General features: G+C 40.4%; 1 protein-coding gene across 2 annotated transcripts in view; it reads left to right on the top strand.

Annotated features, from left to right (window-relative positions):
* The window catches only part of TTLL5 (tubulin tyrosine ligase like 5), a 259,783-nt gene extending 249,339 nt beyond the window's left edge, over positions 1-10,444 (top strand). For both annotated transcript variants that reach the window (XM_034993230.1, XM_034993229.1), the window contains one exon: positions 10,302-10,444. In XM_034993230.1, coding sequence (XP_034849121.1) covers positions 10,302-10,429 — 128 coding nt within the window. In that variant the 3' untranslated portion in view covers positions 10,430-10,444. The remainder of the gene's footprint in view (positions 1-10,301) is intronic.
* Positions 10,445-27,067: the final 16,623 nt, after the last annotated feature.

Below are 27,067 nucleotides of genomic sequence, written 5' to 3'. Positions count from 1 at the left end.
TGTAAAACTAGCAATAAATAACAAAGCTATAAATACAAATAAAGTAATCAAGACAGTATGGCATAGGACAGATCAATGGACTGGAATTGAGTGTCCAAAAATAAATGCACACGTGCATGGCCAGTTGCTTTTCCACAAAGGTGCCGAGAAGAGAGAATGGTCTTTTCAACTTATGGTTGAAGAGACTGGTGGTACTGGAACAATTGGTTATCCACATGCAAAAGAATGAAGTGGGGTTCCTTCCTCATACCATACACAAAATGAACTCAAAATTGATAAAAGATCTCAATGTAAGGGCTAAAACTATAAAATTCCTGGAAGAAACATAGGAGTAAATCTTCAAGTCCTTGGATTAGGCAACAATTTCTTAGATACGACATCAAAAAGCACAAGCAACAACAATTAAATGGGTGTCGGACATCATCAAAATTCAAAAATCATGTGCTTCAAAAGGTGCCACCAAGGCGTCACAATTCCGGACTTCCAGCTCTATTACAAAGCTGTCATCATACAGCATGGTAGTGGCACAAAAACAGACACATAGGTCAACGGGACAGAGTAGAGAGCCCAGAAATGGACCCTCAACTCTATGGTCAACGAATCTTCGACAAAGCAGGAAAGAATGTCCAATGGAAAAAAGAGAGTCTCTTCAACAAATGGTGTTGGGAAAATTGGACAAACACATGCAGAAGAGTGAAACCGGACCATTTTCTTACACCACACACAAAAATAAACTCAAAATGGATGAAAGATCTAAAGGTGAGACAGGAATCCATCAGAATCCTAGAGGAGAACACAGGTAGCAACCTCTTTGGCCTTGGCTGCAGGAATTTCTTGCTAGACATGTCTCCAAAGACAAGGCAAACAAAGGCAAAAATGAACTGTCAGGACTTCCTCAAGATAAAAAGCTTTTGCACAGTAAAGGAAACAGTCTATAAAACCAAAAGACAACCGACAGAATGGGAGAAGATATTTGCAAATGACATATCAGGTAAAGGGCTAGTATCCAAAATCTATAAAGAACTTATCAAACTCAACACCCAAAGAACAAATAATCCAGTCAAGAAATGGGTAGAAGACATGAACAGACATTTTTCCAAAGAAGACATACGAATGGCCAACAGATACATGAAAAAAGGCTCAACATCACTCGGCATCAGGGAAATACAAATCAAAACCTCAATGAGATACCACCTCACACCAGTCAGAATGGCTAAAATTAACAAGTTAGGAAACAACAAATGTTGGCGAGGATGTGGAGAAAGGGGAACCCTCTTACACTGTTGGTGGGAATGCAAACTGGTGCAGCCACTCTGGAAAACAGCATGGAGGTTCCTCAAAAAGTTAAAAATAGAGCTACCCTATGACCCAGCAATTACACTACTAGGGATTTACCCCAAAGATACAAATGTAGTGATCTGAAGGGGCACCTGCACCCCAATGTTTATAGCAACAATGTCCGCAATAGCCAAACTATGGAAAGAGCCCAGATGTCCATTGACAGCTGAATGGATAAAGAAGATCTGGTGTATGTGTGTATATATATATACACACATATATATATACACACAATGGAATACTACTCAACCATCAAAAAAAAAAAAAGAAATCTTGCCATTTGCAATGACGTGGATGGAGAGTATTATGCTAAGTGAAGTAAGTCAGTCAGAGAAAGACAATTATCATTTGATTTCACTCATACGTGGAATTTAAGAAACAAAACAAGAGCATAGGGGAAGGGAGGGAAAAATAAAACAAGACTAAATCAGAGAGGGAGACAAATCATAAGAGACTCTTAATCATAGGAAACCAACTGAGGGTTGCTGGAGGGGAAGGTGGTGGGGGGATGGGGTAACTGGGTGATGGGCATTAATGAGGGCACTTGATGTAATGAGCACTGGGTGTTACATGAGACTGATAAATCACTGAACTCTACCTCTGAAACTAATAATACACTATATGTTAATTAATTGAATTTAAATAAAATAAAATTTAAAAAAAGGTGCCATCAAGAAAGTGAAAAGACAGCCTATCAAATAAAATATTTGCAAGTTATATATCTGGCAAGGGACTTAACTCCAGAATATGTACATATCTCATACAGCTCAACATAAAAAGACAGATAACCCTATTTAAAAAAATGAGCAAAGCATTTGGACATTCCTCCAAAGAAGATATACAAATGGACAATAAGCACCTGAAAAGCTGCATCATTAGGCATTAGGGAAACTCAAATAAGAACCCCAGCGAAATGCCACTTCATACCCACTAGCTGGTTGTAATCAAGACATAACCAGTAAGTGTCGTTGAGGATATGGAGACTGGAACTCTCATGCTTTGCTGGTGGGAACGTAAGATGGTACAACAGCTTTGGAAAGAGACTGGCAGTGTCTCAAACAGTTAAACATAGAGTTACCATATGGCCCAGCTGTTTGACTCCTAAATGTATATCTAGGAGAAAGGAAAACACTGTCTACATGAAAACTGTACATGGGGTGCCTGGCTGGCTCAATCAGTAGAGCATGTGACTCTTGATCTCAGGGTTGTGAGTTAAAGCCCCACATTGGGTGTCGAGCCTACTTAAAAAAAAAAAAAAAAAACAACTTCTCCCTCTCCCTGCCCCCCCCCTCGTGCTCCCCACTTGTGCTCTCTCTTGCTCTTTCTCTCAAATAAATAAATAAAATCTTAAAAACTGTACATGAGTATTCCTAGCAGCATTCCTCAACAGCCAAAATGTGGAAACAACCTAAACATCTATCAGATAATGAATGGATAAACTGTGGTATATCCATACAAAGAATACTATTCAGCCATCAAAAAGAATGAAGTACTGATACAGGCTACAACATGGATGGACCTTGGAAATGTAAAGCCATCACATATTGACTGATTCTGTTTATGTGAAATGTCCAGAAGAGGCAAATCCATAGAGACAGAAAGTATATGGTTGCCTAGGGCTAGGTGGGGAGAAGAGGGTTTGGGGAGTGGCTGCCAATAGGCATAGGGGTTTCTTTTTGGGGTAATCACAATATTCTAAAATTAGATTGTGGTGATGGTTACACTAAAGACCCCTGAGCTATACATTTGAAGTGTGTGAATTTTATTAGTATGTGAAATAGATCTCAAATCTTAGAAAAGGTAATAGTTGATATCTAAAAGGTAAAAAGACAAAAAGCCTTCAGTGTAAGCAGTCAAATTGTATTTACTTTTTAGATAACCAGATTTTTAGTAAGTGCTTATTTAGTGCCTGCAGTTCATTATGTCGGCAAATGTTTGTCCCCTTTGTAGGGGTGTGCTGTAGGGTCATGAGCAGAAAGATGCCTGCGCCCAGCTTTGCCCCTGGTCTTTGATGCTTCCAAGTAAGGTGGTGTGCCTGGGGGATAGCAGCTGTCCCTGGGCCTGGCCTCTTTTGCTTTTTTCCCCGTTTGGGAAGGTGTCAGGCTCCAGAGCATTTCTGTGGCTTTAGTCAGCGCAGAGCAAGGGGGACCTTAACTATAGTTTCAGAGCCTTAAGCTTCCCCTCGTGCTCCAAATCCAAAACAGAGCAGCTGAGAATGGGGCTAGCGAGGCCGCCAATTGCTTCAGTCCCATTGTTAATCCCCCTAATTCTGCCATCCACCAGCACCGCTCCCTCCACACTGTCATGTTGCCCACTTGTGATAGGAGGGAACAAGTGGTTTGGCTTTGAAAGGTGATTCTTCGAGACACCTCAAGTGACCCAGCCCCTGGCTTGCCGGGATGCTCTTGACATTCGTTGCCATGGGGCACCGGAAGTCTCTGGCCAAAGCACACTTGCCAGTCAAGCCCGGCCTGAAGAGACAGTAACCTCTCCTGACTCCCCTGAGATCCTGGCCTAGCTAGCAGGCTCGTCAGGGAGAGCATTTCATTGCTAGGCGCAGACAGTGAGAAACTTCCAGTGCCTTTTGGCTCTTAGAGAAGCGTTCATGGTCTGGCATTCAGATTATTAAATCACTTGACAGCATGGCCCAGTTGGCGTGGTGATAATTATGTATATGATACACTGTATTTTTCCTTTGCTCTGTCATTACCTGGTCAGGATGTTACAGCTCATTTAAAATTTCATCCATCTTGGGGGCACCTGACCGGCTCAGTCGGTAGGGCATGCCACTCTTGTTCTCGGGGTTGTGAGTTCAAGCCCCACATTGGGTGCGGAGATCACTTGAGAAAAAAAACTTAAAAATCTTAAAAAAATAAAAAGAATAATAAAATTTCATCTATTTCTTTCACAAACCCTGGATTTTATGCCCCCTCCAAAAATGAGTCATTTTTCAGTCTATATGTACTTTTTTTCACAGAGCCCTAGAACTAAACTCATTCTAATTTCTCTCTGTTCCCAAATTGATGAATTTATCAGTGTACTGAGGTGTTTGTTATATTTACGAAAGAATACCTCCTCATAGCGTGTGGACCGAGAAAGGCAGCTGGAAATTGGGGGGTAACAGCGCGTGGTAGCGTGTGACTTGCTGTCATGTGTGTCTCTCTAATCCCCACTCCCCGTGCTCCTGGCGCTCGCAGAGTGTAAGGAAAGCCTCTTCTCCCTCCTGGGCTCTCCCTTCTTGCTGTAGGAAGGGGAGTAGCAGGAAATGGAATCTGCCCCGGTCATGGGATTTTTGAAAGAAACAAAGCATGATCTGATGAGGAGCAGGTTAATCCTGCTATTTCATTTCCCTTTCAGAGAGGGCGGGGGCTGGATTGTGATATGAAGTATTCGGTTTCACATCTGTTCCAGGAATTATCCTCGGCATAAATCCATTTTTCTTTTAAGCATCCTAAAGCATCCCAGGGAGCTCCTCCTCCTGTACACCCTTCCCACCCCCACAGTCAATTTCATGGCCACAGAGCAGCTGACAGCCTCCCAGAGAGATCATCTTGTCATTGTTACAGGAGGAATCTCTTAAGTCCTGGAGGTCCAAATTTCTGTGGGTCAGTACTATCAGTTTTGGGTCTGCTCTCCACGAAGGTTTGGAATAAAAAGGAAGTAGCATGCCAGCAGTGTGGTATAATGGAAAGAGGACCAATTTAAAAATCAAGAGGAAAGCTTTGCTACTAACTATTTATATGATCTTGGGCAAGTCACCAAACCTCATTGGGGTCAGGACCCTCATCTGCAAAATTACAGCAATGTTTTCCAGGGTGTTCTGCAAAATGCAAGTCTTCTAAGTCAAATAAGTTTGAGAAATTCCACTTATGCTATGCCATTTCTTAAGGAGTCATAATATATATTTGTACATCTGAGGAGTCTTTCAATAAAGAAACTTGTTTTTCACCCAGAGTTTCTCAAATTTATCTAACACTAGAACTCTTTTTCCTATAATGCTGATTAACATCTTGACACTTTGAGAAATGAAGTAGAAATCTATAATCTGTCACGAGCCATGTTTGCCAACCTCAGTTGAAACTAACTTTTCAACTTCCAAATCTCATTCTTGAGAAAAAGAAACATAATTTCATATGTGGCAAGGTGACTTCTAGTTTTAAAAACTGAACTTAAGGGCCAACGCAATTATTCTGACCAACACAGGCTTGTGACTAGAGTTTTGAAAAAGTTTTGTGGAACTTCTGTTTTCAACTTCCACCTTTCAGATGGTTAGCGTGTTCTTATGGCCTTTGGGGGGGTGGTAGGAATTTCCTACAAATAATTATTCTCAGCACACTATTAGGTTCTCATAAGGAATAACTGAATAAATCACAAGATCCCCAACCCTGAATTCAGAGACAAAGCATATATACAAGGAAAAATAGGATTCTAGGTTTTAGAGTGAGGCAAAGAATGATTACAAATTTATATTTTGAGAAATGTTAGTATATATTATTAATTAAATATCTACTGAGAAGATGCAGAGCAGACAGGGACTCAAGGCAGTAATATAAGTAAAACATGAAAGAAAATTCAACAAACAACTGGATCAGGGGTCAAGTGGGAAGTATATGAGGGAAAAAAATGTGAAAATAGGATCAGGCAAAGAAGTACTTTTAGTACCTTGAGAAAGTAGCAGTTGCTGGTACAAATATTGAGACTGAAATTAAGTTCTGGCTAAGATCGATTTTAGCCAGACAATCCTAGCATTAGTAAAAAAGTATGGCTAATAATAGATCTTCACCCTCAGTCTCATTCTGCATTTATCCTTCATGCTGCTCTTCAAGTGATCTGTTAACAACAGTCATAATTATGACACTTCCCCACTTAAAAATCTTTAAAAGCTCCCTTCAAAGTGCAATGGGTAACCAAAGCCCCTCATGGTCTTCTCTCTTCTCTACGTGTATTTTCCACCACTCCCCTGGCAGGGACCTTGAAATTCAAGTCTTTCTAAGCCACTCGCCACATTGTCTCAAACTCCCCACCCCTTGTAGGCACTCTCTTCATTCAGGGAAATCCGGTCTCTTTTTGGCTAACTCTGGCCCATGCTTCAGGCTCCAGATCTTGTCATCACTTCCAAAATTTTTCACTGACCACAGTGCCCACTTTCATCTCTTACCACCAACTCCTGTAGCTTCCTTTGCCTTCCTCTGTCATAGAATTTGCTAAAATATTTTATTTTACTTGTTGGCCTCTACCATTAGATTTATAAATTCCCGGGGGGGGAGCAGGAGCAAATGTCATTCACAAGTCAGTCTCTGGACAGTGTTAAGATCAACTATACAGTGTTTATGTCCTGTTAATTATGGGTTTTTTAGTAACTATTTCTATACTCTCTGTCCATGGGACTTCTCAGAGGAAACAGTAACTCCATGCCATTTTTGCTGTGAACTTTTCCCTGGTGTTCAGGGGCTGTATTCCTTCACCCAGGAACTTATGTGGGGGAAAAACAAGCATATAATCGAGTACCTATCTTTAATAAGCTAAAGATATTAAACCCACTACTTACTGACTGTTAAAAAGATTAGGAGATTTATACAGACATCTTCTAGAATTGACTCAGTAACAAACTAGGGTGTATGTGCCCATACTTTATGAATTGACCATTTTCAGAATATAGTTGTTTGCTTACACCTACTTTTCATTCATTCCAACACAGCCCCCATCAAAAATAAGAATGCAAAATCAAGTTTCTTTTAACTGAAATTTATTTATTTGTTTGTTTAGAGTAACATCTTGAATCCTGGGAGAGAACGGTAATAGACAGATATTCAGTAGGTTTCTATTCATTGGTGAACTCATGCTATCATTATTGCTTCTAGAATTCCCTAATGGCGTTAGATTTTTCTTCAGTGACCCATCATTGTGTAAATGTATAAAAATCACCTTTTGCCGAAAATACACAATTCAGAATCCCTTGCGAGGCCTCCCAAATCCCATTTACTAGTGGCAGAGAGTAGAAGTATGTATTTCTAAACAGTAATTTTTGATACCCTCACCACCCCTGATACCACTTCCAGTTAAAAACCAATGTTCTCGGGGCACCTGGGTGGCTCAGTCGTTAAGCGTCTGCCTTCGGCTCAGGTCACGATCCCAGGGTCCTGGGATCGAGCCCCGCATCGGGTTCCCTGCTCGACGGGAAGCCTGCTTCTCCCTCTCCCACTCCCCCTGCTTGTGTTCCCTCTCTCGCTGTGTCTCTGTCAAATAAATAAATAAAATCCTTAAACAACAACAACAACAACAAAAAAACGATGTTCTCCTTGGGCAGTAAGCCCTAGCAGTCCAGGCAGAGAAGTTAAGTCCTGACTGACTGAACAGAATGGTGTGGAATGGTGAGAAAATGAGAATAGCTGTTGCTTTCTACACCCATTGTAACTCCTAGCTATTTTCATAATGTTGATGGAAAGTGATAACTGATGGCCTCGTCACCATGAGTAACCTTGTATGTGACCCACTGTCTGAGAAGAGACCTCGGGTGACTAATTAAAATATAGTGCATTCTGAAATGTGTTAAAATGGCTTTTTAAGATTTATTTATTTTAGAGAGTTTATGCAGTGAGGAGGGAGAGGGAGACAGAACCTTAAGCAGACTCTACACTGAGCTCAGAGTCCAACGCAGGGCTCAATCCCATGACTCAGAGATCACGACCCAAATCAAAACCAAGTCTGACGCTTAACTGTGCCAGCCAGGTGCCCCAAGATGTTTATTTTTTAAATAGATAACTTTTCTTAGCTGAGTTAGATACTCATATAGGTATGTTTAATATTAAAATTAGTTTTGAGCCCTCCTGCCTCTGGGATCTGCCATCCGGAAACAAAAGAGGCAGTTTGGGAGATGATCCAATAGAACATTTTTTAAAATACTGTACACCTATTAACAAATTGTAGAAGAAGAAAATTTCACCTTTTTAAAACAATCTATGCTATAATCACATTTTTATTTGTACAATCCACAAAAAGGAAAGATCAGACTTAGAGTCTGGGATATTTTCCTTTCAATTGAATGCACAAATAAAAGAAAAAGGTATTTGTACAGATTAACTGATGAAGACTTAATATGAAATCTTCCATGTACTTTATAACCTGGATAATTCTGAGTTGATATAATCTTTACAAGTCCCAGTGTTGTTGAGACACTAAAATGGGGGATTTTATATATTTTCCCAAGTGTGGTCACACCATCTCTTTGTGTATTAGCTCCCCCCCTAAAAATGAGGGAATTGGACAAGATGCTATCAAACACTCTTTTGGTTTGAGAAAAGGAAAAAACAAAACACCTCTCTAGCTATACTATAGGAGGTAGACAAATGATAGAGAGGTGGGGTCTCCAGTCAGGTAACTGGTTGTAGCTGAAGTAGCTTGGCCTAGCACCCATCAGATAAGGCTGTTAACAAATGAAATGTACTTTCCACATCTCCCATGCCAGTCAGTTGGCCGGTTTTGATCATTTGTGAATTTTCTGTGTCCTTCTAATACCACTACCAGGATGTGAGGGATTAATCCCACCTCCTGATCTCACAGCACTGTGGGCCAGACTCTTCGAATTCTAAAAGGCAGTGAGATCTCCTTCCTTCTGATTTACTTTCACAGGCTCCTGGGACATCAGTTTTTAAAGGCCTAGTCAACAGATTAGAGAAATCATTCATGTTAAATTTTTATTAGAGAAAAAAATACTTCACAAATATCCTTTCCTATAAAAATATAAACATGAACATCTTTGGCTGGGGAGGAATAGCAGAGGGGGTGGGACAGAGAACTTTAAAGATTTGTGTGATGTGGATAGGCAGCCCTGTGATGAAACTGATTTTCTAGTGGTTCTTTGAACAATTAGTATCAATACTATTTCCAAAGGCATCAGAACTCATTAGAGATAATTGGCCAGGGCTCTTACAGAACCGTTGGGAGAAAAGTCTCTACTGACAACAGATTGATTGGGTTTGGGGTTTTTTTTGTTTTGTTTTGTTTTTTTAATGTTTTTACTTATCACTTGAAGGAAGAAAGATACAAACACAAATAAATAAGGACACAATACAGTAGGAAAAATCCTGGACTCAGGTTCTGTTACCATACCTGCCACTTAGTAACTGGGATCTGAAACAATTAACTTCTCTAGGCTCAGTTTCACTGTCTGTAAAATGGAAATAACATTCATTTAGAAATATGTGTTGACTGCCTGAATTTTGCCCGGCACCTGACTTCGGATAGCTTCCATGTCTTCTTCATGGGGTTGCTGTGAAAACTAGATGGCATATTGCATGAGCAAATGTTGTTGGTGTTTTCCACTATCAAGTGACACCTAGAGCAGTCTTAACCTCCAGTCATCAAAGACTTATTTTTGGCAAAAAAAAAAAATACAACTGATTCATTTGCAGCAAGGTTTGAAGCAAAGAAAAATTTGGCCTTAACTCCAATTAACTAAAAGTTCCAAGTAGCTACAGTATTCTTTGCCCAAGCATTCCAGTTAATACAGGTTTTTCTTTGTTGGTATGTGAGGTCATTGGTGGTTAGTAGTCATCTATTACACTGTAAAACGCATAACACATTTTACCCCCAAACTTATGGCTTAAAACAAAAAACATTTGTTATATCACACTTTTTATGGCTCAGGCATCCTAGCTTAGCTGCATACCTCTGGCTCAAGGTCTCTTGATGAGGTTGTAGGCAAGCTGTTGGCTGGGAGCCGGGAGCTCATCCGAAGGTTCATTTGGGAAATCTACTTCCAATTCACTCACATGGTTGTTGGCAGGCCTCTTTCCACTTGGGCCTCTTCAGAGGCCTGCAGTTATGGACTGAAATGTGACCCCCAGATTGATATGTTGAAGTCTTAACCCCCGTTACCTCAGAATGTGACTGTATTTGGACATAGGGCCTTTAAAATGGTGACTAGGATGGACCCTAATCCAACCCAACTGGTGTCTTTATAGGAAGAGGAACGTTAAGACACCAGGGATGCACCTACACAGAGAGAGACTCTGAGGACACAGGGAAAAGACAGCCATCTGTAAACCAAGGAGAAAGGCCTCAGAAGGAACCAAACCCGCTGACACCTTGATCTTCCTCCTGAACTATGAGAAACAGTAAATTTCTGTTGTTTAAGCCACCCAGTCTGTGGTGTTTGGTTGTGGCAGCCCTACCACACTAATATAGCTACCTTACAACATGGCAGCCGCCTCCCCCGGGCAAGCAATCCATGAGAAAGTGAGAAAGCACCCACATAGTAGCCACAGTCTTTTTATAACTTAATCTTGGAAATGATACCCCATAACTTCAGCTATATTCTCTTTGTTAGAAGTAAGTCCAGTCAGTCCATACTCAGGAGGGGATTTCAGAGGGCATGGAGAGTAGGACGTGGAAGTCACAGGAGGCCATCTTAAAGGCTGCGTACCACGCTAGTTTAGATTTGTTTTTAACAAAGTAAAAACTAAAAGTTAACAGATGGACAAACTGACATATTCTACATGTGTAGATTCAATGTCATCAAATACATGGGCACCGTGGCTGATCTAATCTATGGGCCATATTACCATTCTGTAAAGCTAAGATTGTTTTGATTTGGAAAATATAAAATTTTGACATTTCTAGAGGTGAAAAAAAGACCATTTTATGGACAAGATTGAAGAGAAATAGTCCAGTGAATCCTCCGTCTGTGTCTAGTACAGTGATGCTCACCCAGGGATGCCTACCAAGGGGTATGCAGGGGGATGAGAGGGAAAGAGGAGGGAAGATAGCATGAGTTTTAAAAAAGCATGGTCAAACCATAATATAATCTTCTGTAGGGAAAGCGAGAAGAAACAGCTTTTATAAAACAAAGTACAGAAAGTAAAACTGAACAAAATCTTCTTGGCTGATAGAACATAGGTCATACAGAGTTGAGAAACTGCTCTAATTTCTCTTTTATTGTTAATAGACAAAAAGAGGGATAAGGGATAGAGGGTTAGAGGTGGGCATGTAGTGAGCCATAATACCCAGAGGGGGGTACATTTTAGAAAATCTGGGGAGGAGTGAAAAATGATTAGTGGGCTCTATAGATTAGTTTGGAAGGCAAATACAAACTAACAGACATACTCAGGAGCCTTTCAAGAGCTAATAGGAAGAACTCTACAAGAGGAGGGTGGGTGATAGTTGAACCCAAGCTTTAGTTCAAAGGATCCAAAGGACATCTGCTCTGTGGTGATGGCAAGCTGACATCTGATTCCTCGGTAAGTATGCTGGGATTCCAATAGCTTTAGCCTCTAAAATTAGTAGCGTTGTCAGCTTGATTGTCTCATGTTTTTCTAACGATCAGAGTCTGTGTGGCAAAGCTATCATTATTCCCAAGCACAGTCAGATTTCTTTTCACCAACAGCCCTCCTTTTGTCCTCTTAAATGATGCTAACATGAGGTTAAACTCTCCCTTTACCTTCCAGAACATTCTAAGAACTATCACTTATAATAACACCTCCAAATACTGAGCTTCAATAATTTGGCTCCTGCTTCATCGGAACTCCCCTTTGGGTGGCCCTTTGTTTTAAGAGAGGAAGAAGCTGTTTCCTGTTATCTCCTGGTTGCACGATAACAAGATGACAGACCAATTCTAGGTCTCTTTCAGTTTTCCTTACACAAAGCTGTGGAACCAGAGTGGGACAGTACGGGGATCTCACAAGGTGACCCTCCCTAAAAAGGTGCCTTCAGATTTGAATAATAATTCTATGGATTATCTAAAGAATTCCCCTGAAGTAGTTGTTTATGTTGGTATGGAACAATTTCTGAGATAGATTGTTAAATGAAAGATACCCAAAAAACCCACTGAAGGTTATGTTCCCATTTGTATAAAAAGGGGAGCAGGAATATACATTTGTAGGTGCATAGGCTACTCTGTGAAGGACACACACACACACACACACATATACACACCAGGAATGAGTCTGGGATGGAAGACACTTTTAACCCTATATCTCTTGTATCATTTGATTTTTTTTTCATTTGTGCATGGATTTTTTTTTTTTTTGTAGTTAGGGAGCTATTAAAAAATGCCTTTGTTTTTCATTTATTCACAGAATTTTTTTAAATTCCAGTATAGTTAACATACAGTGTTATATTAGTTTTAGGAGTACAATATAATGGTTCAACAATTATGTACATTACTCTGCTTATCATGATAAGTGTACTCTTAATCCCCTCCCCCTGTTTCAACCATTCCCCCACCAACTCCCCTCTGATACCCTCCCCAGTTTGTTCTCTGTATTTAAAAGTCTGGTTTTTTTGTTTGTCTCTTTTTTCTTTATTCATTTGTTTTGTTTCTTAAATCCACATATGAGTAAAATCATATAGTATTTGTATCTCTGACTTATTTCACTTAGCATTATGCCTTCTAGATCCATCCACGTTGTTGCACATGGCAAGATTTCATTCTTCTTTATGGCTAAGTAATATTCCTGTGTGTGTGTGTGTGTGTGTGTGTACCGCATCTTTATCCATTCATCGGGGGGACACTTGGGTCACTACCATATTTTGGCATTGTAACTACTGCAATAAACGCCGGGGTGCATATATCTTTTCAAATTAGTGTTTTTGTTTTGTTTGGGTAAATACCTAGTAGTGGAATTACTGGATCATATGGTAGTTCTATGTTTAATTTTTGAGGAACCTCCATACTGTTTTCCAGAGTAGCTGCACCAGTTTGCATTCCCACCAACAGTGCATGAGGGTTCCTTTTTCTCCACATCCTCACCAGCACTTGTTTTGTCTTTTGTTTTTGATTTTAGCCATTCTGCCAGGTGTGAGGTGATAGCTCATTATAGTTTTGATTTGCATTTCCCTGATGGTAAGTGAGGTTAAACATCTTTTCATGTGTCTGTTGGCCATCTGTATGTCTTCTTTGGAGAAGTGTCTGCTCATGTCTTCTGCCCATTTTTAATTGGATTATTTAGGTTTTTTTCATGTTGCGTTACATAAATTCGTTATATATTTTGGATATTAACCCCTTACCATATATATCATTTGCAAATGTCTTCTCCCACTCAGTAGATTGTCTTTTTGTTTTGATTGTTTCCTTTGCTGTGCAGAAGCTTTTATTTTGATGTAGTCCCAACAGTTTATTTTTGCTTTTGTTTCTCTTGCCATCAAGAAGAATGCTGCTACAGCCGATGTGAGAGAAATTACTCCCTGGGCTCTCTTCTAGGATTTTTATGGTTTCAGGTCTCGCATTTAGGTCTTTAATCCATTTTGAGTTTATTTTTGTGTATGGTGTGAGAAAGCGGTCCAGTTTCATTCTTTTGCATGTAGCTGTCCAGTTTTCCCAGCACCATTTGTTGAAGAGATTGGCTTTTTTTCCCGTGACATATTCTTGCCTCCTTTGTCATAGATTAATTAACCATATAATCATGAGTTTATTTCTGGGTTTTCTGTTCTGTTCTATTGATCTATGTGTCTGTTTATTTACCAGTGCCATATTATTTTGATTAAAAATTGATTACTTCCAGTTTTGTTCTTTTTCAAGATTGCTTTGGCCATTCAGGGTCTTCTGTGGTTCCATACAAATTTTATGATTATTTGTTCTAGTTCTGTGAAAAATGCTGTTGGTATTTTGATAGTTGAGTGTGTAGATTGCTTTGGGTAGAATGGACATTTTAACAATATTGGCTCTTCCAGTCCATGAGCATCAAATGTCTTTCCATTTCTTTGTGTCATCTTCAATTTCTTTCATTCATGTTTTAAAGTTTTCAGAGTACAGGTCTTTTGCCGCTTTGGTTAAGTTTATTCCTAGGTATCTTATTATTTTTGGTGCACTTGTAAATGGGATTGTTTTCTTAATTTCTTTTTCTCCTGCTTCATTATTAGTACACAGAAGATGCCTGGATTACTTTTAATATAACACAAATAGAATAAGTTTTTAAAGAGAAAGGCATTGCAGAAAGGAAATTTTAGTTCCCACATAAAGCCTTTGAACTCATGCTGTGTTCTCTCACGGGTCGCCTGGAGTTTTCCAGTTCTCTGTTCTTGTCATTGCAGTTTAAAAACTCATGACAGCAGGAGCCGCTGGCCATTGAGCACCTGCTCTACCCCGAGTGCTGGGGGGTTTACATAGAGTTTCTTGACTTAATCATCACAGCAATCACATGAGGATGTTTCTTCCTGCCTCATTTTTTAGCTGAGACTTGTATATTCCTTCCTCTGGTACTTTTTAGAAGATGGAGAGGACACAGTTCCAAGATAGATTTTCTGCCAAATGCCTGACTAGCACTTTGCTTCAGCAAAACCCAGAGTGACCCTTCTTCTGAGGGGTGCATTGGTCAGTTCTGCCCTTGAGTTTTTCTCTTCTGTTTGTGTGATCCTTTCTCTGGGCTTATTATTTCATTCACGTTCAGAACTTCGGCTTCATTCTAACAATTCTGACATGGGAGTCTCCAGCACTGGTACCCAGAATCCATTACAGTAACAAATTCCATCTCAGACACCTAAGAAAAAGGATGCGTCTGTGGACTCATATGATCAGAGAGAATTAGGGTGGCTCCAGCTAAGTGTCATGTGAGATCTTTCCTTTTCTCCATCTCTCTCTCTGCCTCATGTTCCTTCTCTCCATCTTTCTCCATCTCTTTTCGTTTCTTTTCACAACTCCATAAACCTCTCTCTTTCCTTCTTTATATGGTTTCTTCCATGTAGCAGATCAGTGGAGGGGTATAGTTTGAGCAGCTCCAGCCTTATTCTTTCCAATTTAATGACCACAGAGTACAAACAGTATTTCTCTTTCTATGTTAGTGTATAGAAATCCCAAGGAAGGGCTGTGATTGGCTTGGCTTGGATGACATGACCAACTCTTACGGCAGTTGCTGTGGCCCCGGGGGTGGGGACTTTGGCTGGGTCTGGATCACCTGCCAGCTTTTGTGATCAAGAGGGTATGAGACTCTCTTAACTATAGAGAACAAACTGAAGGCTACCAGAGGGGGAGGTGGGTGGAGGGCATGGGTGAAGTAGGTGAAGGGGGTTAAGGAGTGTACTTGTCCCGATGAGCACTGGATAACGTATGAAATCATTGAATCACTATATTGTACACCTGAAACCCATTTAACACTGTATGCTGACTATACTGGAATTTAAAAAAAAAAAAAAAGGTTGTGGTACTGACATTCTTGGTCTGGCCATAATCACCAGATTGGAATAGAGCAAGTGGGGAGCAGTTTTCCAAAGGAAGTGAAAGGAGCTGAGACCACAAGCAGATGGGAAGGGATGTTAGGAGACAAAAACAGTAGATTTCCCCTACTTTCAGCCCAGAGCTTCTTTGCAACTATGCAAATATGGAGTTAAATAAGACAATGTGTGCAATAAATACTTCATATGGTGCCTGCAGCAGAGTAAATGATAGAGCAATATCTACTGGTATTGACTATCTTCTTTAATTGTGGCAAAATATACTTAACACAGAATTTACCACTTTAACCATTTTTAAATGTACAGTTCACTGGATTAAGTACATTAATATTTTTGTGCAACCATCACCACCATCCGTCTCTAGAACTCTTCTTTTACAAAACTAAAACTCTACCCATTAAACAATAACTCCCCATTCTCATCTCCCCCACCTCCTGGCAACCACATCCTCTTTTCTGTCTCTATGAATTTGATTATTCTAGATATCACATATAAGTGGAATCACACAGTATTTGTTTTTTCATGACTGGCTTATCTCACTTTGCATAATGTCGTCAAGGTTCAGCCATGTTGTGGCATGTGTCAGAATTTCCTTCTTGTAAGGCTGAATAGTACTCTATTGTATGTGTATACCACATTTCATTTATTAATTAATCTGTCAGTGGATACTTGATTTGCTTCTACCTTTTGACTCTTGTGAGTAATGCTGCTGTGAAAATGGGTGGACAAATATCTGGTCAAGTCTGCTTTCAGTTCTTCTAGATGTATATCAAGAAGTAGAGTTACTGAATTGTATAGTAATTCTTATTTTTAATTTTGTAGAGACTCGCCATATTGTTTTCCACAGCAGCTGCACCATTTTATGTTCCTATCAACAGTGCTCAAGGGTTCCCTTTCTCCACATCCTCACCAGCACTTCTTTTTTTTTTTTTTTTAATAGTAGCCATGCTAATGGTTGAAATGTAGCCATGCTAATGGGTGAAGTGGTTGTAAGTTCTTTAAATTAACCTTGGTAACTGGGCTAATCCAAGTGCCGTTGACAGAAGTAGAACACCCAGTGTTGTGGATGAGTGGGACAGATAACACTGAGTATTTTAAAAGTCAAATTTGACATGATGGCTGAACATTAAACTCAGAAAAGTCCTCTCAAAGCCAGGGAAGAGTTCAAGCCAGATGTAGAGTTTAGCAGTCATCCATATAGAATTACCTGTTAAAGCTGTACATGGATAAATTCTCTGAGGGAAAGAATGTATAAAAAGAGCAGCAAAGTGCAAAGAAGAAAGCAGATACAGGGGAACCATCCAAGGAGGCAGCCTTGAGAGGCACTGGATAGTTCAGAATCTCAGAGACCCACAGAGGGGAGGAAGAGTCAAGAGGGTGGGAATGATTGATGAGCTCAGATGGTATTTTTTAATAGTCTATAATTAAAATTTTGTTAAATTGAATCATATTCATGTGAATACCTCCCTGGAGAGTCCCTTATAATTTTCAGAATGCTTGCATATGGATTATCTTAGCCCTTAATCCAGTGAAGTACACAAGTTATGATTCCCATATTACAAGAAAGAAACTGACTCTCGGGGAGATTGAGGTTTTCCTAAAGTTATTGCTTGGTACCTCTCATTTTCCCAAGATGATCAGTTTTGGGGGAGCTGAAGGCGGATGATGCCAAGTCAAAATGGGCATCAGAGTAGGTTCCCGTCAGACAAGTGCCCCGGCAGCTCATCATCCCTAGCACAGGCTCTTCCCCTCAATACCTCCTGGAAACAATACCTACTGGCTCCTCCCAGGTTCCTGTGAAATACTAAGGAGTTTGATTCTCTAGACTCTAGAACAGTAGTTTGTGAATGATGGGGTCATGACCAAACAGTGGGTCATCAAGACAATTCGTGGGTCATGACCAGGCTCACCAGAGCCAGGGTGCATGTGTCTTCCCAACGCTGTGAACTCTCAGTAACTTCATCACGTTGGTTACTTGAATTTGGCTGTGGTGGACATCAGCCACCACCACAAAGCTGGGGCCTTTGTTTGTTTTACCCCAGAGAACCAGCTGTTAAACCTTCACTAGCAAACCACTGATCATAACCCTCATTTCTTCCTCTTCCCTCCCACCCCTCCTGCAATGGAACAGAATAGAATAGAAAGAAAAAATAGAGAGGGTCCATCTGTAATAAAAATAAGGATTGTTTTGTGAGACTTTTGTTTAGGTCAAAAAGATATTTATGTATGTATTCATATAAGATGTATTTTTTTTTTACTAAAAATAAGTTTGAAAGTCAGTTGTCTAGGGTCCCTTCATTTACCTTCCTCAAGTACTTGAAAGTCTGCTGTTCTGCTGATCTTTAGGCAAAGAACTACTAGTCTCCAGCATCTTTTTTGAATGAATGCTGTATCTACTGTTTGGGAGGAATGAGACTGAATTTGTATCAGGCTAGAAATTAATGTTCTAGAATAGACAAAATCCTCTGTCTATCAGTTCTTTTGAACTCAAAGCTATATTAAAAAATCTCTTTTTAGACCCCACCAAAGATTTTTCTACAGTGAGCATGTATTTGTCCTATGCCCAGAAAACAATAATCATTATTATTTTTTTTTAAGATTTTATTTATTTATTTGAGAGAGAGAATGAGAGAGAGAGCACATGAGAGGGGGGAGGGTCAGAGGGAGAAGCAGACTCCCTGTCGAGCAGGGAGCCCGATGCGGGACTCCATCCAGGGACTCCAGGATCATGACCTGAGCCGAAGGCAGTCGCTTAACCAACTGAGCCACCCAGGCGCCCAATAATCATTATTATTAAATCACAAAGATTAGAAGGCCAATAAATAGCAGAAATCAGACTTAAGCACATAGCCTTGTGTTACTCTACCATTCTTCATTATGAGAATTTTCTATAAAGAAATTAAATCTTTTTAAGAAAGTAAATAAACTTTTTGTAAATCATTTTCCTTTTAGTGATTCAGTGTTTTGTTTTATAAATCTGGATTTTATATATATTTTTATATATACATGCATTATATAGAAACACTTTATATATACATTATATATATAAATATATATATTAATATCCCAGATATGTTTGAATGGATTATGCATCAAAACTAGATAGATGTAGATAGATCATGGAGTTAGATGTCAAGAACTTTGATTTAGATCAGCCTTGCAATTTTTAAATTTTCATAAAAGGGAAGTTATTAAATATTCTCATGCAAGAAACCACAACTCTACAAACATGTTAAATGGTCTGCCCTTAACTATCCAAATGGAGTTACAAAAAGAAACATTTTTCACTGAGTGACATTGGAAAGTCATCCAGATAGGTTTCTCTCTGGTCCGTGATGTCGTTCTATCATGCCCATTTTACTGCTTTGTTGTAGTAAGAAAATGGACCAGAATAAGAGGAACATGGTTTTTCAGATTTATAGGAGTTAAATATGTTTTCAAAAATGAGTTATGGATCATTTTTCTTAGAAGAATTGGGCTCCTTGTATGTATGACTTCAGTTTTTTACAGTTGAATTCCTTAAAGTAGCATCTTCTTAAAACTATCCTATACTTACTTGAAAGCAGAAAGAAATCCTCCCCCATAGATGGACCCTTGCCTCGGGTTGCATTTAGCGTCTAAGAGTTCAACCAAGTGCCTGTGGCATTCGCTAGACGTGGAGAGGGTTCCGGGAGGCCTGAGCGCGCGGGGTGCTGCTGTGGTCAGCCGCTCGCTCCCCTCTCCCCTGTGGCTGGCTTCAGAGCGCGTCGGGGGGGCTACCTCTGCTCTGCACAAACCCCTTGCAGCTGTGCCCGGCGCTTCCGTGTCACCAGGCAGTGTTTCAGGAAATGGATCTGATGCTCTTGTGCCTGTGTTCATGCCTACACACTGGAGCTGTGCCCGGGAAGGTGAGGGGCCAGCAGGTTGGCCCTCACTCCCCAGCTGTCCCTTTCTCCTAATGTCACTCAGGATATAAATAAAGTGATTCATTCACTCTCTTATCAAACCAGAACATTGCCAGAAGATACAGTCAGGGCCACTCTGGCCCGTTGGAAAGGCCTTAGGGGCAAAATCTAAGAGGCACAAGGTACAAAGCCTTTGCATTTAGGTCATTTTAAAAATTAAGTTTTTAATTTCATTTCTCCTGTTCACTTCAGACCTGGGAGGGAGAAAAATAACTCCAGTTACAAGTTCATGTTTGAGGTCTGGGCCTTCTTTAGTGGCATGGAAGTCATGATGCATCCTCTGTTTTTTTCTGATCTGGAAAAGCCGTGAGTCAGATGATCTCATTGAAAATGTGCTTCCCTTTCCTCCACACAGCTGATGGGTGGTAGGAGCACTGATCTGGAGCGTGGACTGCTGCTTATCACACGAGGCTGTGGTGTTTGCAGAAGCCAAGTTTGTATTGTTAGCTGGCGATCTTTTGCTACCCATAGGGCGCACTGCTGTTGATCATTTCCCATATCAGTCGATCCAGTATTTACCAAGCAGCCCCCGTGTAAACATGTCCCTGGCAAAATGCTAGGAGCTCAGGTCATGTGAAGATTTGTAAGATGCGGTCTCTGCACTTAAGAGTGTATCCACGGGACATGAACAACACCTGCAAGACAAAGCCCTCCACCCCGACCCCCTGCCCTCAAAAAAGGTGTAAGAAACAATGATTTGGGTGGTTTGGGAAAGTGTGTCAACCATCCCCTCAGGGAACCTACTGATCAGAGTGAGCATGAGCGTGATCTGTTCCCTCGGCAGTTCCGCCTGCTTAGCTGCTTCTCCTCATCACTTCACCTGGGCAGATGTTGATCACAGTGTTTAAAATACTTTTATTTTTTGCTGTGTTACAGTAGCACAAGCCAGTTACTTAATATGATGCTAATAGAAGAACAGTAGGCTGGAGGACAGATTGGGTTTGTTGGACTCTAATAGTTGCCAAACCAGTACAATGTCTTTTGCAGGTGCTTCAAGGTTTTTAAGGGTAATTCTGATAATATTTTATGCTTATGTTGCTTGTTGACTTTAAAACTAACCTAAGAAGACGTAACTTCATTTATTTGATAAGTGCCAAGTTAGGATATAGATAGTATGAACCATAGGCATTTCAAAAAAAAAAGAAAGAAAGAAAGAATTTCCAGGTCAGGACATCAAAGCAAAAAAGAAGATGGACAACTTCAATGACCGGTTTTTCAAAATCCTACCAAACAAGAGCCAGGCTGTGATCATGGCCACAGAGGCAGTGAGGGGGAAAACGCAGTAACATGGTTGTCCTGTGTATTATTCCTGCCCTGATAACCCCAGAACTGCGTCGGCAGGCAGAAGTGGAGATCCAAGCAGCTCTGGACCAGAATTATGGCAGGTGTCAGGGACAACAGGTGGAGCATCTAATTGGAGACCCTTCACATAAAGATAGGACCCCAAAGGGCTGTATTCTCCATGTAAAGGTCAACCAGAAATAACCCTCCCCCTTCCCACTTTGCCTCTATGCCCTCAGGCACTGAAAGAAAATTGCCTATCTTGAGCCTTGGTGCTGAGTGAGATGGAGTAGAGGACTCTCCCCTGATGATTTATAACCACAAACTAGCCCTTGTGTAAGCTTGGGCGTGAATTCATATTCCCTAGATACCCTGAAAAACTTCAAACTGAGAATTTAATCTAAGGTGATCCTAAGCTAATAGGGTGGCCCCAGGCATCTAGTAGAATCAAATGCATATTTTTTTCTGGAAGGATCTTCCTTCAACTCAAATCTCAAATAATTCTAACAGGTGAAGGTCTAAGAACTGCGAGATCACAGTTTAAAATCGCAAAACAATAAGGAAACATGGCACCATAAGCAAAAGTCAGCAAAATAACAGATAACAATATTAGACCCACAAAGACTAAGATACTGATATTACCAGACATACAATAAAAAAATAAATTTTCTCATATGTTTAAAGAAATTAAAGGAGGGAGTAAAAGTGTGAGTAAAAGATTAAAATTATGACTAAGCAGATTTGGAAAAGAACTATGTAATACTTTAGAATGGCAAAGATAGAGTAATTACAGTTTTCAAATCAATGAGTGGGCTTAACTGCAGGTTAGACCCAGCTGAAAAGATACTTAATGAACTCAAAGATATATTTAAAGAAATTATGTGAACTGCAGGACAGAAAGAAAAAGTGATGAAAAACAAAGTGAGAAGGCCTGATAGATCTTTAGATAATTGGAGTTCTGGAAAGAAAAAAAAAAAAAAAAAACGAGACAGGGACAATATTTAAAGGGATAATGACTAAAAATATTCCAAAACTAAGGGAAGATACAACTGGCTATAGTGAATCATAATAAATCCACATCTAGACACACCATACTGAAACTTTGGGATACTAAAGACAAAAGATGTTAAATTTAAGCACCTCGAGGCAAAGGAAGGCTTTCCAAAGGAATGCCAGTGATAGAATGTACTCCTCAACAGCAATAGTGGAAGCCAAACTGTAGTGTGATGTTGGCATTGATGAGAAAAAATAAGTACCCCGCCAGAAATGTATTTTAAGCAAAAATATCTTTCAAGGATGAGGATGAAATAAAGACATTTCCAACATGTAAAACCCAGATGAACTTGGCATCAGTAAACCTTCACCAAAGGAAAGATTGTAAAGAATGTATTTCAAACAGAGGAAGGTGATACCAGAAAAAGGTCTGAGATGCAAAAACTGACTTATGAGGAAAGAATGTGTAAAAACATGGGCAAATAAAAGCATAATAATCAATAAAGTAATAATGTTCTTGTGAGGATAAAAAGGAGGGGGATAAAAGTATCCAACACCAATATCATGTTAAGACAGAGGGTGTGAAAAGAAAAAAGACAGAGGATATGATCAGAGTTAAATTGTCTAACTTGATCTTATAGAGTGAAAAGGTAAAGATAATGATTAATTTCAGCTTTACATAGTATGTACAAATGCAAACATAGAGAAACTACTAAAAGAATAGAAATTATAAAACTTTAAGGCGGAAAAGAAAACAGAAGAGTATGGACAAATAGAAAGCACAACTTAAGGGGCACCTGGGTGGCTCAGGCAGTTAAGTGCCCAACTTTTGGTTTCAGCCCAGGTAATGATCTCATTAGTCCTGAGATTGAGCCCCACGTCGGGCTCCATGCTCAGCAGGGAGTTGCTTGAAGATTCTCTCCCTCTGCCGCGCTAATATAAATCTTTAAAGAAGAACACAACTGAAGACCGTAGAAATAAATATAAAAATATTTGTAATCACAAAAATGTGAGTGGACTAATGTTCCAGTTAAAGTGAAAGATTGATTCACTCAACAAATATTTACTGAGCATCTACGCTAGGTACATAGCACAGAGCAGGGAATAAAATAGTCCCAAATCCTTAGAGATATAGACAACAAACCATATTAGTAACACAGTACATTAGATAATAGTGAGTGTTCTAGAGAAAAAATAAAACCGTAATAGACAGACAATGGGGAGAGTGACTAAACTTAAAAAAAAAAAAAAAATAGTTTGCAAGCATATATATTTTTTTAAATGGTGCAACTGCTTTGGAAACGGTTTAGCAGTTTCTCAAACCTTTAAACATAGGGTTACCGTATGTCCCAGCAGTATATGCCCAACAGAAATGGAAACGTATGTCCAGACAAAACCTTGTACATGGATGTTTATAGCAGCATGATTACTAATATCCAGGAGGCGGAAACAACCCCAGTAGCCATCAACTGATGAATGAATAAATACACACAATGGAGTATTATTCAGCCATGAAAAGGCAGAGTACTGTTCCATGCTACAACACAGATGACCCTTGAAAACATTATGCCAAGTGAAAGAAGCCAGACAGAAAAGACCACATACTGGATGATTCCATTCATGAAATGTCTAGAATAGGCAAATCTATAGAGACAGAAAATAGATTAGTGGTTGCCTAGGGCTGGAGGACAAGATGAGGGGGGGTGATGGCTAAGAGGTGTAGGGTTTCATCTTCTTTCAATGAAAATGTTTTAGAATTGGGCGCCTGGGTGGCTCAGTTGGTTGAGCGACTGCCTTCGGCTCAGGTCATGATCCTGGAGTCCCGGGATCGAGTCCCGCGTCGGGCTCCCTGCTCGGCGGGGAGTCTGCTTCTCCCTCTGACCCTCCTCCCTCTCATGCCCTCTGTCTCTCATTCTCTCTCTCTCAAATAAATAAATAAAATCTTAAAAAAAAATTTTTTTAAAGAAAATGTTCTAGAACTGATTGTGGTGATGGACAAACAAGTCTGAATATAGTACAAGCCACTGGATTATACACATTAAATGGGTGAATTGTATGGTATGTGGCTTATATATCAATAAAGCTGTTTTATTTTTTTTTAATTAATAAACAGTAAACTCAATAAGAAAATAAGCAAAAGCCACATCCAGGCATTTCACAGAAGAAAAAACATGTAGGCACAATAAATACTTGACTCAACCTCATTCCTATTTGGGAAAATGCTCATTAAAACCACAGTAGGACACCATTGTATACCCACTGGACTAGCAAATATTTTAAACTCAGGCAATACCCCTTCTCCACAGGTAGGGGAGGTAGAGAAGCTGCCCTGGGGGTGGGGGTGGGGGCAGGAATTGGTACAGACCGCTTTGGAATGTAATATGGCATTATTTTTAGAGAGCTGAAGATGCAAGTGTCCATGACCCAGCAATTACACTCCTAAGTATATAACTGAAGTTCTCCAGTTGTGTGCTGAGATCACATATAATAATAGTTATAGCAGCACTGTCAAATCGAAAACCACAGAATTATAAAAACGAAACAGCATAATATTTAGGGTTCAGAGTGTATGTAATAAATAAACCTATTTTTAAAAAGCAAACAAGGGAAGGATAAACAGAAAATTCAGGATAGTGGAAATGGGAAGGCAGTGGGAGGGCCTCACAGGGGATGCAGGGTAATAGTAATATCCTTATCTTAAACCGGGTGGTGGGATGTAGGTGTATATTGTAGGGATGGGGACAGTGGTCCAAGGCAGAGTGCATTCTGACAACCCAATATTCAGCAAAGATTTAGAAAAACTCAGAAGTGTACATGAAGCAGTTTTTCCATGCAGTTCAACACCGAATGCTAATAATGCTGACCTTAAGTTTCTAGAAAAGGTTAACATATTAAGCATTTTTTATTTAAGACGCAAAAGAGATAAAATGTTCTTATCCAGGAGGAAAAGAAGGAAGGAAGGAAGGAAGAAAGGAAGGAAGGGAGGAAGGGAGGAAGGGAGGAAGGGAGGGGAAGGGAAAGAAACTAAGAGAAGTACACAAAAAAGCAGCAGATCAGGAGTGTGTTAGAAAGGTTTCCAACAAAAGTGGTTAAAATGAAAAGTCTTCAAGTTCAAGGTGAACATTTATTTGGCCACAACTTCTTTAGTCTTCAGTAGTGCTAACTACACCAGACGTTGCTGTAAGTAAAACCCCACACTCATTTTGGTCACTTAGCGGTTGGTTCTCTCTCTTTCAGATCCTGCTCACACTAAGAGATGAGCCGCAACCGCATGGGGGAAGAACCTGTTTGCTACTCCCGCTCCAGCAGGGGTGTGGGGCCGAAGCATCCACCAGCACTGCAAGGGGTCCACGGTATTTTTTTTTTTTTTTTTTTTTTTTTTTGCTGCCTCAGTCCCCAGAGCCTTCAAGCAACAGTGGCAGTAGATTGTTGCCAATCAGCCAATCCAGACTTTTACTGAGACGACGGGATAACACATCCGCTGGGTTTTGACTGAACTTGGTAGTGGGGACATTCAACTGATACGTTATATACCCCATCAGAGCACACATGTATCTTTTATCCCTTTTACCTCCCGCCCCCCCAAACCCACTTAGGCTTCCTCTGTCCCTTTCCTGCTACCACACAGAGATGATATAAAAGAGGCTCTTTGGCTATTTGCATTTTGCTTCCTCTTCTTTTCCAGATTGCAGTATTAAGCTTTACTTCCCACAAGCCTAAAATCCCAACATCATCTACCAAAGTTGTTCTTCCCTTTTCCGAGGGGCCGGGGGAAGGGGGAAGCATACCTCACAAGCTTCCCAGAGAGCGGAACAAAGTCGGCGTGCTGTTGACCACATGAGCCGTGGTGAAGGCACCCTTTGGAATTACTGATTTCTAAAATTAATAAAGTAATTCTATTTTTATTTTCTTTTTTTCCATTTACTAATTTCCCAACAATCAGCATTCACAAACAAGCCTGAAGTGGGACCAACTTCTCGTTTTCTTTCATTGCTGGGCAATTTTTTAAACTACATTTTAGAAATGTGAACTACAAAGAGATGTTTTATTCTTCCATTTGGTTTCAGCAGATCGTGGGTCCAGGCTCTTCCCCACAGGCAGCTCCTGAACCTGGGAAGCTCGTATGTGCACATGTCTCCATTATCGGCCCGCCGTGGACAGGTCCTCTAGGGGTCCTCATCAGAATGAGGTGGCACAGCCCTCCCAGACGCCTTTCCACTTGACCTCTGCCCCCTCTCCTCACCTTTCCCTGGTCCCCTCTCTGGCTTCTACTGAAGAAAAGGTTGAAAGGTGGGCTGCAGAGCCCGACTGAAGGACTGACAGCTACCCTGGGGAGTTACTGGGGGAGGATCCAGAGTCTGGGTTTTCCTACAGCAGGGTACTCTAGACTCAGCATTGAAACCCCAAAGGAAAAATGACACCCAACAAGGCAGAGAGAAAAGGGACTTTATTGACTTCTTAGTGAATGCAAACAGGTTTGAGCACATGGAACCATTTTGTTTGCTTGTGAGGAATGAAGACTGTCCCTTGAGGGAGGGGAGAGAATGTATTTGTGATGTTCCTGGGACTTCTGGTTAGTAGTTTGAGGACCATCTTAACTGTTGGCTAACTTGGTTGTGAATTGGTTAGGAGACAAATCAGAATTCCTTCATGACTTTCCTGGTGATGGGAAGAACCAGGAAATAAGTTATATGGGAGATGCCGCGTAAGAACCATGTGAGAGAGGATAAGAGGGTATGAGCCCAGGGAAGGAACTTTGAGACCAACTAGACTGCTTGGAATTGGCCTAGGTAACCATTAGAATTGGGTCCTCAGGCTAATTTCTTACTGCACTCTCCATGTGCTTATCGGCTGTTAAGACCAGACTCCAGATCTCGCCTTCATTTAACCAAGTACTTCTGTGTCATTTTTACTGGTACTGGACTTCACTTGGTAATAAATGAGACCGATCATATGATTTCCCCCCTCCAGCCACGGTGTCATTTCCAGTGTCCCTCCCTCCCCTCCCCCAGAACAAGTGTGTATCTTTTCAGACAGACAGACAATGGCTCAGGTTTCTATAGCGCCTCTAAGTGACACGTGGAATGGAAAGGCTGGACTTCAGACCCCCGCCCATATCTGTATCTGCTGATAAAGATAAGAATAGAGCTCTCATATAAAAAGGACATTTGGAATCACAGTGTGTTCTGTTTTCTTTGGGATACTTCGGGAAACATAACTCATTGCCTTGCTTCATTAGGATGAGCCACAGGCCAACATTTTAGTGATTTCCTATGAGGTTGGATAAGAAGGAAGGTTTATTCTGGGGTCAAAAAGATTATTCCCTTCTTTCTTAGTTAAGCCTC

The sequence above is a fragment of the Mirounga leonina genome, unplaced genomic scaffold (genome assembly GCF_011800145.1).
Source record: "Mirounga leonina isolate KUSES-001 unplaced genomic scaffold, KU_Mleo_1.0 Mir_82, whole genome shotgun sequence".
NCBI lineage: Eukaryota > Metazoa > Chordata > Mammalia > Carnivora > Phocidae > Mirounga > Mirounga leonina.
This window is presented reverse-complemented; position numbering and strand designations above follow the sequence as displayed.